Source organism: Arvicola amphibius, chromosome 6, assembly GCF_903992535.2.
Source record: "Arvicola amphibius chromosome 6, mArvAmp1.2, whole genome shotgun sequence".
Lineage (NCBI taxonomy): Eukaryota > Metazoa > Chordata > Mammalia > Rodentia > Cricetidae > Arvicola > Arvicola amphibius.
Window position 1 is genome coordinate 38,183,429 of NC_052052.2, and position 12,531 is coordinate 38,195,959.

At 39.8% G+C, this 12,531-nt stretch overlaps 1 protein-coding gene across 2 annotated transcripts in view; it reads right to left on the reverse strand.

Moving 5' to 3' along the window:
- Positions 1 to 12,531, reverse strand: part of Faf1 (Fas associated factor 1) — a 278,068-nt gene that overhangs the window by 10,171 nt on the left and 255,366 nt on the right. For both annotated transcript variants that reach the window (XM_038332461.1, XM_038332462.1), the window contains exon 18: positions 7,966 to 8,181. In XM_038332461.1, coding sequence (XP_038188389.1) covers positions 7,966 to 8,181 — 216 coding nt within the window. The remainder of the gene's footprint in view (positions 1 to 7,965; positions 8,182 to 12,531) is intronic.

Below are 12,531 nucleotides of genomic sequence, written 5' to 3' on the forward strand. Positions count from 1 at the left end.
GGGATTAAAGGCATGCACCACCACTGCCCAGCTACACAAGTATTTCTTTAGTGTTTATGACATTTAAGAAACTTGGCAGCAATAAACAAGACACTATCTCTGCCTTTAAGCAATGCCTAGAGCAACACATAGATATGAAAAAGGCCCATTGCAGTTCAGAGCCCATTAAAGCTCACAGGGGTAAGAGTTACCATAAGAAGATGGCCCCTAGGGAATACAAGGAAGATAATGCCACTGTCCTAGAGTGTCACCATGTTTATCCTCCTCATTCTAGTACAATATGTATAGCTATTTGCTACAATCTAATTATCCATTCTTCTTAGATATTTACATACACTAAGCCAGTTATTATTTTTCAATATGTGTCAGGTACCTTTCTAGGGAACAATGGTTAATTGGATATAATTCCAAGTAACTTTAACTTTTATATGTATCTTTTTTTGCTTAAAAACTATATCCTTAATTTTGTAATTGACTATAAACTTGATCTAACCATGTCTGCCTTTAGTGTCTTAGTTCTAGGCTTTCTCTGTGTCTTAGTTTTTCAACTAGAAGGACCTTTTGTAGCTTTTCACAGTCTAAACGGCCTGTCTAAAGGTCTGTTCACACAAGGCCTCACAGAAGGCCTGTCTAAAGGTCTGTTCACACAAGGCCTCACAGAAGGCCTGTCTAAAGGTCTGTTCACACAAGGCCTCACAGAAGGCCTGTCTAAAGGTCTGTTCACACAAGGCCTCACAGAAGGCATGTCTAAAGGTCTGTTCACACAAGGCCTCACAGAAGGCATGTATGAAAGTCTGTTCACACAAGACCTCACAGAAGACCAACTACAAAACTGAAATAAACTAGGAAACAGCAAAACAGTGTTCAGATTTGAGATCCCAGACATTAAACCCAAAGACGTGAGGTCCAGATGTAGGGTGAAGAGCAGGGTGTGGCTTTGGTAAAGTTCTTTGGGGCTTAGAGCTGCAGTGAGGCCCGAGGACTGGCACGTTAAGCGCATGTGCTAATGGACTCTGGAACTCCAGCACCGAACTTGACAATTACAGTGAGTATCTAAAAAAGGTTAATCTGCGAGCACATATGTTAGCAGTTGTTTGTGTTTACAGTGGCGTTATGATAATACTTTAAGAGAGCTAAGCACACCTGCAGAGACCCTTGTAAACTGAACACAGAACTAGTGATTCTTTTATTCACAGCTGCAGAGCCAGACTGAGTTACATGTTCAGCCTTCAAATTTTATTTATTTCTGAATAACAGCAAATTTGAATGCTACAGTGCTTTACAAACACCTTGAAAAATTAAGTTCCAAGGCAGAGTAAACAACTTTGGAAGGGTTTAAATACACCAACATGCTAGCACAGCATGAGAAGAGGATGTGGATTTGAGAATCAAATACAGGTGCAAGTATTGTACAACCCAGAGACATCTTTAAGTTTCTCTATTTTTAATCTATAAAATAAGTGCAGCATTTTTAGATAACTGATAAATTGAAGCTCATGGCATATAACAAGCACACAGGACAGAGTTACATTTATTGGCTATCATCCTCTGTCATTCCGAGTCATTGTATTTTAAACAAGTTTGAAGGAACAAAGGCAGATTTTCCAAGGCTCGCACTCTACTCAGCTCTCCTGAAATCATCGTCTTGACCTGACACTCATTTTTAAGATCCCTTTGCGCACTCTTTGGTTGGTCAGATGTACACACAGAGGACTTTTCTCATATACCACTGACTCGTCCCCTCAGTGCATCTGTTTGTTGGTAAGATTCTTTATCACAGCAGTGTAGGCACAGTAAGTGTTTATTCTGCGTACCCGCTTTAAAAATTTCCCTTTACTTTCATAACAGTCAAGTGACTTAGATATTTTATTAGCACGACTTTACAGATGAAGGGACTGTGAGCTACCTAGAACCCAAATTAATGTATCCAAGATTAAAAAGCTAGGCAATGGCAGAGCTGAGGTTTGAGCAGGTACTCTAGTTCTGTAATTGCTGCCAATATTGTTTCTTTGGCCTCATCAGCTTCAGTCTGCTCTGGCCACTGCCAGGGGTACTTTCTGATGCTGGTCTGGTCTCACATTTAAATCTCCTTATAATCTGCTGAGAAAATCACCTAGACTTCCTGCCCTTCAGACTCAACACAGCTACAGTGAACTTGCCTCTCTACCTGTTCTGGGAGCTCTCCCAAGGAGCACTGCTTTCCTGGTCATTCAGAAAGAACCTAAGAACCACCTCTGACAACTGCTTCTTTCCATCCTTCTCTTAATCTGACATAATAGTCTCCAACTCCCACAATCTTCCTTGGGTTCTGCTGCCTGTTCTTTACTCCCACTGCTGCCATCTCCATAGTCCCCTACCTTCCACTGTCATGTCTAATATATAAGTCAAGGCTAAGGATCAAATGGTTGATGAAGAAGTGATCAGGAGGGCTGGGATACGGTTCTCAGGGCCTCAGAGCCACTTACCCAGTGTGCTTGAGGCCCTGAGTTCAATCTCCAAAATTACAAAGGTAAAAGATGTGATTAGAAGAGACTTTCAGCAAGGTAATCCCATATTCTAGGAGTAATGACCAAGCATTGACTAACTTACTGAGTTCTTGACCTCTGGGAGGCCTATGTAAGCTCTGTGGTAGATGTGTGGTCGGTCATCAACACAGCTAATATTAAGAGCAAGCTTACACAGAGCAGTCCTCATAGTACTCAGATATAAGTAAAAATATCTATAAAGAAACAAGCCTGTCTGTCATGACAGGAAATAAAATAGTTTAGGAAATGTTTCTAACCACGAGAAATCCTGCTAGCCTGGTAAAACAGAAGACATTAAATTCTAGATACCTGTACTTGAACACCATTTTTGATCTTTGGTTATTAGGCACGTAAGGCATACTCTGGTATTTTTATTTGAAAGATAATCATTTGAAAATAGTTAATATTGTACAAAAACTCTTTGTTCACGTAAGGGAGAATGAAGGTGAGGAGAGGAACATAGTGAGACCCTATTTCAAAAATTAAAAACAGCCAAATAGACTGATTTAGGAAGGTGTCTACAGGTGCATAGTTCACGAACATATTCCCTAGTGACATAATGTTTGAAAGTAAGCAGGCTTGCACACTGGTGAGAATGCACACTCCCTCATCTACCCTTACCAGAACCCAGACATAGTTGTGACTTTTCTTTCAAAATTCAGTAGGGCTCGGGAACTAGACTGAGCAGGGTCACACAGCAGCCACGTGAGAGTGGGATTCAGAGCCAAGGCTAATTACCACCAAATCTTTCACCTCTATGACATGAGATTACACTTAATAAGCATCTCTATGCAAGGCTCAGGTTCCATTCACCTCCTCTGTGATGCCTTCCCTTACCAATGCAGAATCTGGTTCTCTGTCACAGAGGTAAGATTGCACAGTATGGGACTGTTCCTGATAGGAAGCCCGAGCTGCTTTTAGAAATTGGCTTAAATCAAAATGATTCCTTGTGCACGGTTGTCATTTATTTATTTATTTATTTATTTATTTATTTATTTATTTATTTATTTATTTATTTTTGATTATTTAAAAAAACTGAGTTCTGTATATTTTGAGGTTTTATCTACAACTATGTAACTTTCTGCATGTGCCCTTTGAAGTTTTCTAATTATCACTTTAGTTATAGGACTGACCAGTGATCCTATTTCAATCTAGAGATTTAAACATTTGGAATTCGGACAAGGTTCCCTAACTCAAAACATAAATTTCATCTTTTTAAAAAAGAATCTTTTTGAAAAATTTATTTATTTTTGTTTTATGTGCATTGGTGTTTTGTCTCTGTGAGGGTGTCAGAACCCTTGGAACTGGAATTATACTCTTGAGCTGCCATGTGGGTGCTGGGGATTGAACTTGGGTCCTCTGGAAAAGCAGCCACTACTCTTAACTGCTTAAGAGCCATCTTTCCAGCCCCAAATTAAGTCTTATGAGCTCAGACATAGTTTGGAATATTCCAAAGGGCATTGGAACATCTCACAAGTATCCATAAAACTAATTAGATTTTTAAAATGTTAACTATATGGAAAACACTGTCAAGAAACAGTGATAATATTTAATCAAAGATAGCATATTTGCATACATATGTTATTACTGTGTTCTAAAAGTTGAATGAAGTGCCCAAAAAATCTGAAATATTATCAGCAAACATTTCAGTTATCACAGTAAGATGCTACATGTGACGGAAACTAGCAAATGCAGGTTTATAGTAACTTGGGGATTACACCACTGGCATGGATGAGACTTTCCAGACCTGCACTGAAGAAAGTGAGGTGTGTGAAAGTGGAAAGAGTAAGAACCAAGCAGCAGAATTAACTGTCTAGGACTCAGAGGACGGATAAAGAAGTACAGGTTTTTACAGTCTTACAACACATCTTGAAACACTACCTTAAAACTTCTGTTTTCCGGATTTTTGTTTTTGTGTGTGTATATGTGTGTGTTGTGTATATGTGGACCAGAAGGCAACGCTGGCCCCTGTCCTACTCTGATTCCCCGTTGCTGTCAGGAAGACCATGACCAAAAGTAACTTGGGGAGAAACGGGTTTACTTCATCTGACAGCTTACAGTCTGTAATGAAGGCAAGCCAGGGCAGGAATTCAAAGGCAGGAACTAAAGCAGAAGCTAGGGAGGACTGTTGCTTGCTCCCCGTCTCTACTTAGACTGCTTTCCTTCACAACCCAAGACCACCTGTCCAGAGCTGATACTATCCTCATTGTCTGCCCCCCATCAACCATTAATTAAGAAAATTCCTCACCTGCTTGTCTAGAGGCCAATCTGATGGAGGCAGTTCCTCACCCGATGTTCCCCTTTCCTAGATAACTCCAGATGTATCGAGTTGACAAAGCCAGCACAGTGCCTCAGGAACTATCTACCTCGTCTTCTGAGACGGGCCCTCTCACTGGCCTGGAGTTTGCCCAGTAGGCTAGGCTGGCACAGGAAGCCCAGGGATCCATGTGTTCTTGCTCACTAAGTGACTAAGCTCCTACAGGGTACAACAAACTGAAGGGGAGTCACCCATGTTCCATGATCCATAATCAAACTAAACCTTTAAGGAAACAAACAGATCACTAAATAGATGCTTTCCCTGAATCCCAGTCTGAGTCAGGATAAGGGATGTGCTCTCTGCTTTAACCCCAACAAAAAAGTAACACAGTCAAGCATTTTCCTCACTCTCTCTCCTGATTATCCTGTTTCCTCATTCCCAATGTATGGAACCCACAGTCCTGTTACTGCTCAGTGGATGCTCACATTTCTATTCTGTAGAGTGGAGGCTACTCTGATTTGTTAACCACAAACAAAAACTATTTAAATTTATAGGGAAATTTGTTGTAAGTTTGTCTTTTGAGAAAGCAAGCGGTTGGCAGTGATAATGCACACCTTTAATCACAGCCCCTGGGAGGCAGAGACAGGTGGATCTGTGAGTTCAAGGGCAGCCTCGGGGAGAGGGAGGGAGGGAGGGAGGGAAGGAGGGAGGGAGGGAGGGCACAAGTTGGACACAGGTGCTGGAGTTTGCTTGCAATTTTCCAGTCTTTTCCTAGAATCTTCTTCTAACCTTCTTCTAGTCACCGTTAAAATAGACACAAGCCTACTATTTGTAGGTAGAATTCCTCCAAGTAATGTGATTAAGAGCTGACAATATTAAAAAAGAAGACCAGAGAAGGCAAGAGATGTGGGATAAAGTAACAAGAAAGAATAGAAGGAAAGGGAAGGAGATGCCAAATGTCAACTAGGAACTGAAAGGCGAGAGTAGGAAAGGAAGAAAGAGCAAGAGCATAGGAAGTGGCAGAGGAAAGGAAGGGAGAGCGATACTGATAACCTTACACCAAGCAGCATGAGTGACAAAGTTTTCTAGCAAAGACCTGCGTCTGGGCCACTACAGATCCAGACGGGAACTAGGCTCAGTGCCATTACTCACCTTTTAGGACTCATTCACAGGGCAAATGGGACAGTGAAGTCTGCAGCACTGACTCAAGCTCTGGAAGGAAATATTTCCATTTTCCTAGTGACTTTCACTAACAAAATGCAAACAGAACCCACTCTAAAACCATTTTGACAACCGGCTTTACTGGGGAAGGTCTGATGCCTGCTGCTACTTTGGTTATCTCACAGTGCTCAGTTCAGAAGTATAATAGCCGGCAGACATTCAGCAAATACTTGGACAGCTGGGAAATCTTAATATGAAGTAATGTTTTCATTGTGGGGGGAGACAAGGGCGCAGAAGAGCATTTAATAGATCCTCTGGTGAGAAATCAGCCTCTGCTTTGTGGAGAAAGGGCTCAAGACACAATAAGACTCCTATAGTTAAGTCTCATATTATTTGTTATTAAAGAGGCAAGGACTTAAGATGTGCTTTTTAACAGTCTTTAGTTTGGCTGTAATTTAAGATGACTTTTACAAATTAGATCCTAATCCTTGCAGACACAGATGGCTATTACAGAGCAGCTTTGTAAAAACACTAGTCATTCGACTTGAAAGAGCATTCAGAGAGGGATGAAGTGCCATTAACTCTCAGATCATCTATGACTCTAGGCGGCCTAGAGTCCTGGGCTTTCTGGGTTTAGGATTGGAATCTGGGTGGGCCTAGGGCATCTGTTCTGAATTGGAATAGCCTTTGTCACTCACTAAGGAACAAGAGACTTAGGAGAGTCTGAGGCTATCTATATTTGACAACAGTTACTGAAGTTCACAGATGAGGCACTGTGGTAAGAAATGTAGCTGTGAGGGATGTGGATGGGATATGACAGTCTATCGTCATTATCAAACAAGGCAAGTGCTATCGAGGAAAGAATGCACAAGCTGCAATGGTACATAGCTAGCAAGGAAAGGGAAGGCCTCACAGAGACTGCTGTTTGAGCTCGGCATTAAAACGTGAGTTCAAATAGGAGAGAAACAGTGAGATGTTAAGAGTATATAGAGCACAGCAGCACAAGAGTGCCCATGCCTGTACTGAGTAGTGAGCACTCTCCTATCTCCTGCTGATGGAAATAAGGTTGGAACTAAAGTAAGGGACTAGACTGTTAAGAATTTTTAACTTCTCCAAGAGGCCTACAGTATACTAGGGTAGTTTACCTTATCGCAGAGTTCAGTTTATTGTAGTGTTGAAGAGGACCATTTAGTTAGTATCTAGCTGGGCTTATACCTCTAAAAATGCAGCTTTCTGTTAGCATTCATAGTACATTGCTAGTATATATTTATCTTAATTCAATCACAACTGCTAAAAGTATGCACCTCTAGATAGTCCCATAAAATCCAGTAGCTTTACTTTGTCTATAGTTTCAATATTTTCAAGTTGTTTTGATATTATTTTTTCATAATCCAAAAATCTGATATTAATTTATATTGTTAAATAATATGGTATATAGGAAAGGAATATATATACAGTTTGTCAGTTCCCTCCATGGAGACGATAGACAACATCTTCTGTTCACAACCACTTAATCATCAGTGAATCTAATTAACTACTTTGCCCCAGAATAAAATAATATTATTAAGTTTATAATCCAGACATACTATGACTACAGATGACCATCCTCAAGGCTGGTAAGACTATCAAATAACAGAGTAATCTTTGCTTAACATAATGCATTCTTAGTGAACCTGTACTCATGTTGATCCCGTTCTAATAATTAATCTATTAACCATAATTCATAGTCATACCCAGAGACATATAAATGAGACCTTAGGATATCCTGTTAGGATAAGTATACACCTAAAAAGCAACAGAAGAAAGATCTAGTATCTATTTTTTTTTTTAAAAAAAAAAAATATAGGTCTCTAGATACATCTGCTGGCCTAGGAAACCCACTCTCCACAGGCTGAGGAGGGAAGTGTACAGAACCAAGAAAGACTTCGGTATTTTACAGTAGCCTTCATCATTTGGCTTTTCATGGCCTCCTTCTGGCCCCCATGAGCTGAAAGCACTCTTTGAAATAGGAAGGGAACTTACATCTCTCCTAGGAAAGGTGCTCAGTAACTTGAATTCGTCCCACGGATATCCTTTGGAAGCCACGAAATCAAAGACAATCTGGAGCTTACTGCTGGCCAGGAAACGCCGCTCCAGGAACTCACCACTGGGGGTTCGGATTCTCAACTTGCTAACAGGCTCAACATTTTCTTCCTTTGGCTCTGGAGGCAGGGCTTGTTCTAAGGAGAGTCGGATGGCCTAAGTAGATTAAAAATTGAGTGTTAAAACAGGGCATAGATAGAATTATGGAGAGTGGGTGAGGGAGAAAGTAGAAAAAATAAAACTTAAAACTAATTATGATACATGAGTGCTTAAATCAATTTATTAAAACATTTCAACTTTTTAAAAACAAGACTTATATTTATTTTGTATGTTATGCATGTATATGTGGGTGCCCGAGTACCACTGTATGTATGTGGATACCAAACAACAATTGCAGGAACTGGTCCTCTCCCTTCAGTATGTCGGTTCTGGGGGATTGAGCTCAGGTCATAAAGTTTGGTGGCATGTGCCTTTACCTGCTGAGCCATCTGGCCTGCCCTTATTTAAATTGTTTTTAAGTGTATACTTCAGTGGCATTAAGTACATTCACAATCTTATGTAGCTAGTACTATTTCCGAGAACTTCTTCACCCTAGATAATCTCTATTAATTTTATGCATGTCTTTAGAAAAGCATGCATTTTATTTTTTTTACAATATGTGAACAGGTGTTATATTAAGCTTTATATTTTTATTTAGCAATGTATGTGAAACTGCTTATATATTTTATTAAAGTAGCATACATAAGTAAAACTACCTAAGCATTGTGTGCAACTTGGTAAATTTTCAGAGCATTGATATAGCTATAAAACTTGCACCAATCAAGTATCTTAGAACTATGTCCTTTTCCCACATGCTCCCGGTCTTCAAAGGCTGTCACTATCCTGACTTCCAAGACCTAATTTTAAAAACCATTATTCTGAGCAAATGAGATGACTCAATAGGGAAAGGCACTTGCTGCCCAAGTTTGGTGACCTGAGTTGGATCCCTGGAACCTACATGGTGGAAGGAAAGCACTGACTTCTGTGTGTTGTCCTTTGTCTTCCACATGTGCCATCTAACAAAATAAATACATTAAGAAGGCTTTAACATCATTAGGAATACAGGCTTCCTATTATGACAGACAGAAAAGGAAATATAAGTAACAGCCTTTCTGACTACACATATAAGAAAAATCGTCAGGACCAAGGGTATACACAGCTTAGTGGTCGAGCACCTGCCTACCATGCACACTGCCTGAGTTTGATTCCCAAAGTTACATTTTCCTTACAAAGTCCCTGTATAAAACACAGTTGTATTTTAAAAAAACGCTTAGTGCTGCTACCTGGACAGCATTTAGCTGGTGACAAGTGTCTCAGGTTGAACCTAACACTGTGAACAATTGAGGACAGTTGCTACTACTGATGTTACAATTATTCCTTTTACATCAAATCAGAACTTAATTCAGTGTTTCCTGCTTTTCCTGCTTTCTCTTTACCCACCTGCCAGCTTGCTTTCTATTTGATACTTCCCTGTGCAGCAACAGATGCTACATTACTGTCTGAACTCAGGGATTGTACTAGAAGAATAGACAACAGTAGCCCATTAGTTTAGTCACCGAGCAGACTGTATCTGCTCTTCAAGTTAAGCAGTCTCCATGGCTTTTCTGCACAATGAAAGCAAACCTCAGATATACCACACTAGTGGACCAATGTGGAACACAATGAAGAAATAATAGGTAAGTCCACTACTGTCCTGCTTCTGAATAACCAACAGTTTCATTGGCAAAAAGAACAAAAATACAGCAGTAGCCCAGGCTCAAATATACTAAATCCAAAGGACTTGTGTAAGCAAACACTGTTTTAAAACAATGACATAAAGGACACCTGAACTCAAACAATCATTGTAAACAGCACTGTTGAACTTCATTTAGTTTGCTCAATAAATATAGGGGTTTTCTTTATTTGCATTATTTTAGGTTTGTGATAAAATAAAGCTGGTTTCAGAAATATGAACTATCCTTAAGAACAGGTAAAAATATCTTTTTACTTAAAGCATTTATATCTGAACAATGAGAAATGGAGACATTTTATGAAGTGAAATTAGGCACTGAAAACAGATACTCATAAAAAACACAAATTTCATGGGTAGTGGTGCACATAGTTGATCCCAGCACTTGGGAGGCAGAGACAGGCAAATCTCTGTGAGTTTGAGGCCAGCCTGGTCTACAGAGTGAGCTTCAGGACAGCCAGTGCTAGACAGAGAAACCCTGTCTCAAAAGACCAAACATATTTTAAAAAAAAGGAAACAAAATATATTCTTTCACCAAACCTTTATAACCATACTCAAAGACTGGCTTAATACATTTGCATATACACATGTATGAAAATATGTGTACATTATAATATAGCCTTTTATTGGTAAATATGTGGCAAATAATAATTTGCAATGTTAAACAGTCTACAGCTAACATTAATTCCATGAATTCTTGCTGAATATTTTCCTGTGTTAGGCACTGTTTTAGATGACAGAAAAAGAGCAAAAGAAAAAAAAAAATTCTGCTTAACTGGAGCTTCACCTTTCAATAGGGTGAGGACAAACACCAAGGCAAGAAAACATGTGCCTATAATTACGCAATACATTAATTACACAGAGAGGGGGAATGCTGGAACAATGGAGGAAGGCCAGTTTACAACACTGTAAGCCACAGTAAAAAAAAAAAAAAAAGCCTAATAAGAATGAAAGCCACATCAGCATTTGGGTCACAAAGTATTACAGGCAGGAGGCACAGTGAACATCAAGGCTCTGGGACTGGTACGCTAAAGAACAGCACAATAGCAATGTGAATGCTGGAGCAGAATGCGGAAGGGTGGAGGGGAAACAAAGGGTACATTTAGAATATATTCAGCTTGAGAAAGCCATTTAGTGATTTTTCTCCTACGTTACTATAATTTACAGATGATAAGCCTACCATGTATATGCATGTGGGCATATGTGTGATACTGGGTACTTAACCCAGGGCTTAGTATTTGTGAGGGAAACACCTTACTGTTTATCCATATCTACAATGCACAGATTTTTAATTCTAATAAAGTCTTAGTTATTTAGTCTTCTGTACACAAAAGCTTCTGTCCCACCTGGTCCCACAGCCGTTCAGTCCCAAAGGAACACATAGAGGCTTATATTAATTATAAACTGTTTGGCCTATTAGCTCAGGCTTATTATTAACTAGCTCTTACAACTTAAATTAACCTATAATTCTTATCTGTTTAGTCACATGGTTTGCTATTTTTTTGTTTTTGTTTTTGTTTTTGTTTTTCAAGACAGGGTTTCCTTGTAGTTTCTAGAGCCTGTCCTGGAACTAGCTCTTGTAGACCAGGCTGACCTCGAATTCAGAGATCCGCCTGCCTCTGCCTCTCCAGTGCGAGTGCTGGGATTAAAGGCATGCGCCACCACCGCCCGGTGGTTTGTTACTTTTTATCAGTGAGGCATTCTCATCTTGCTCCCTCTGCAAGTGGCTGGTGACTCCATCTCGGCCTTTCCCCTTCTCAGAATTCTCCTAGTCTGGTCACCCTGCCTATGCTTCCTGTCTGGCTACTGGCTAATCAGCATTTTATTAAACCAATACAAGTGACATGTTTTTACAGTGTACAATAGCATCATCCCATGGCAGTTTTCTTAAAATAAAAAAGATTATATTTTATGTCTGTGTTTAGGTATGAGCATAAGAGTGTAGCTGCCCACAGAAGGGCATCGGCCCCTCTGTAAGCCAGACTTACAGGTACTTGAGAACTGCCTACCATGGGACCTGGGAACTGAGCCCAGGTCCTCTGAACAACAGACTGTACTCTTAACCACTGAGTCATCTCTCCAGCCTTGAGACTTGTTATCTTACAGATCATGACTTTGGTGTCAGAGCTAAAGAATCTTTGGCTAACCAAAGGCCATGAAGACCTGTTCTCCCGTGTTCTATGGTCTTGGATTCTGACAGTGCGCCCTCCAATCTTGTTCTTTTTTCATCAGTTTTGACCACTCTAGTTCCATTTCTTCTTCATATACACCTCAGGAACAGTTTGTCAGTTTTTAGGCAAAATTCTACAGAGAAACAACTGAGATCAATTTAAGATGTTGGCTCTTATTTAGAGGTGTGAAGTTAAGAAGCACAACACAACGATTATTTTTTAAAGGATTCATTAAGACTGTGGAAGGTAAAAACAGAAGCATGGCCTCAAGTTAGGTGGTCTCTGGGTAAGTTTGGTAGTAGCAGTCAATGGAGAAATATTTGAGTTTGGGAAGTATTTTTAAAGTAGGTCAAAACATAAAATTATTAATATGAATGTGAAAGACAGAAGTCAAGCAAGATACCAAGGTTTGTGCTCAAAATACTGAAAGATTTTCCATTTACTAAGCAAGGCCGGAAAGTATAGAAGGCAGGTTTGGGTGGGAAGGGTGAGATCAGTTTTAAGATTTTAGACAGATGAAGTCTGTGATATTTATTAGCAATGCAAGTGGAGATGATGGGGTGGCAA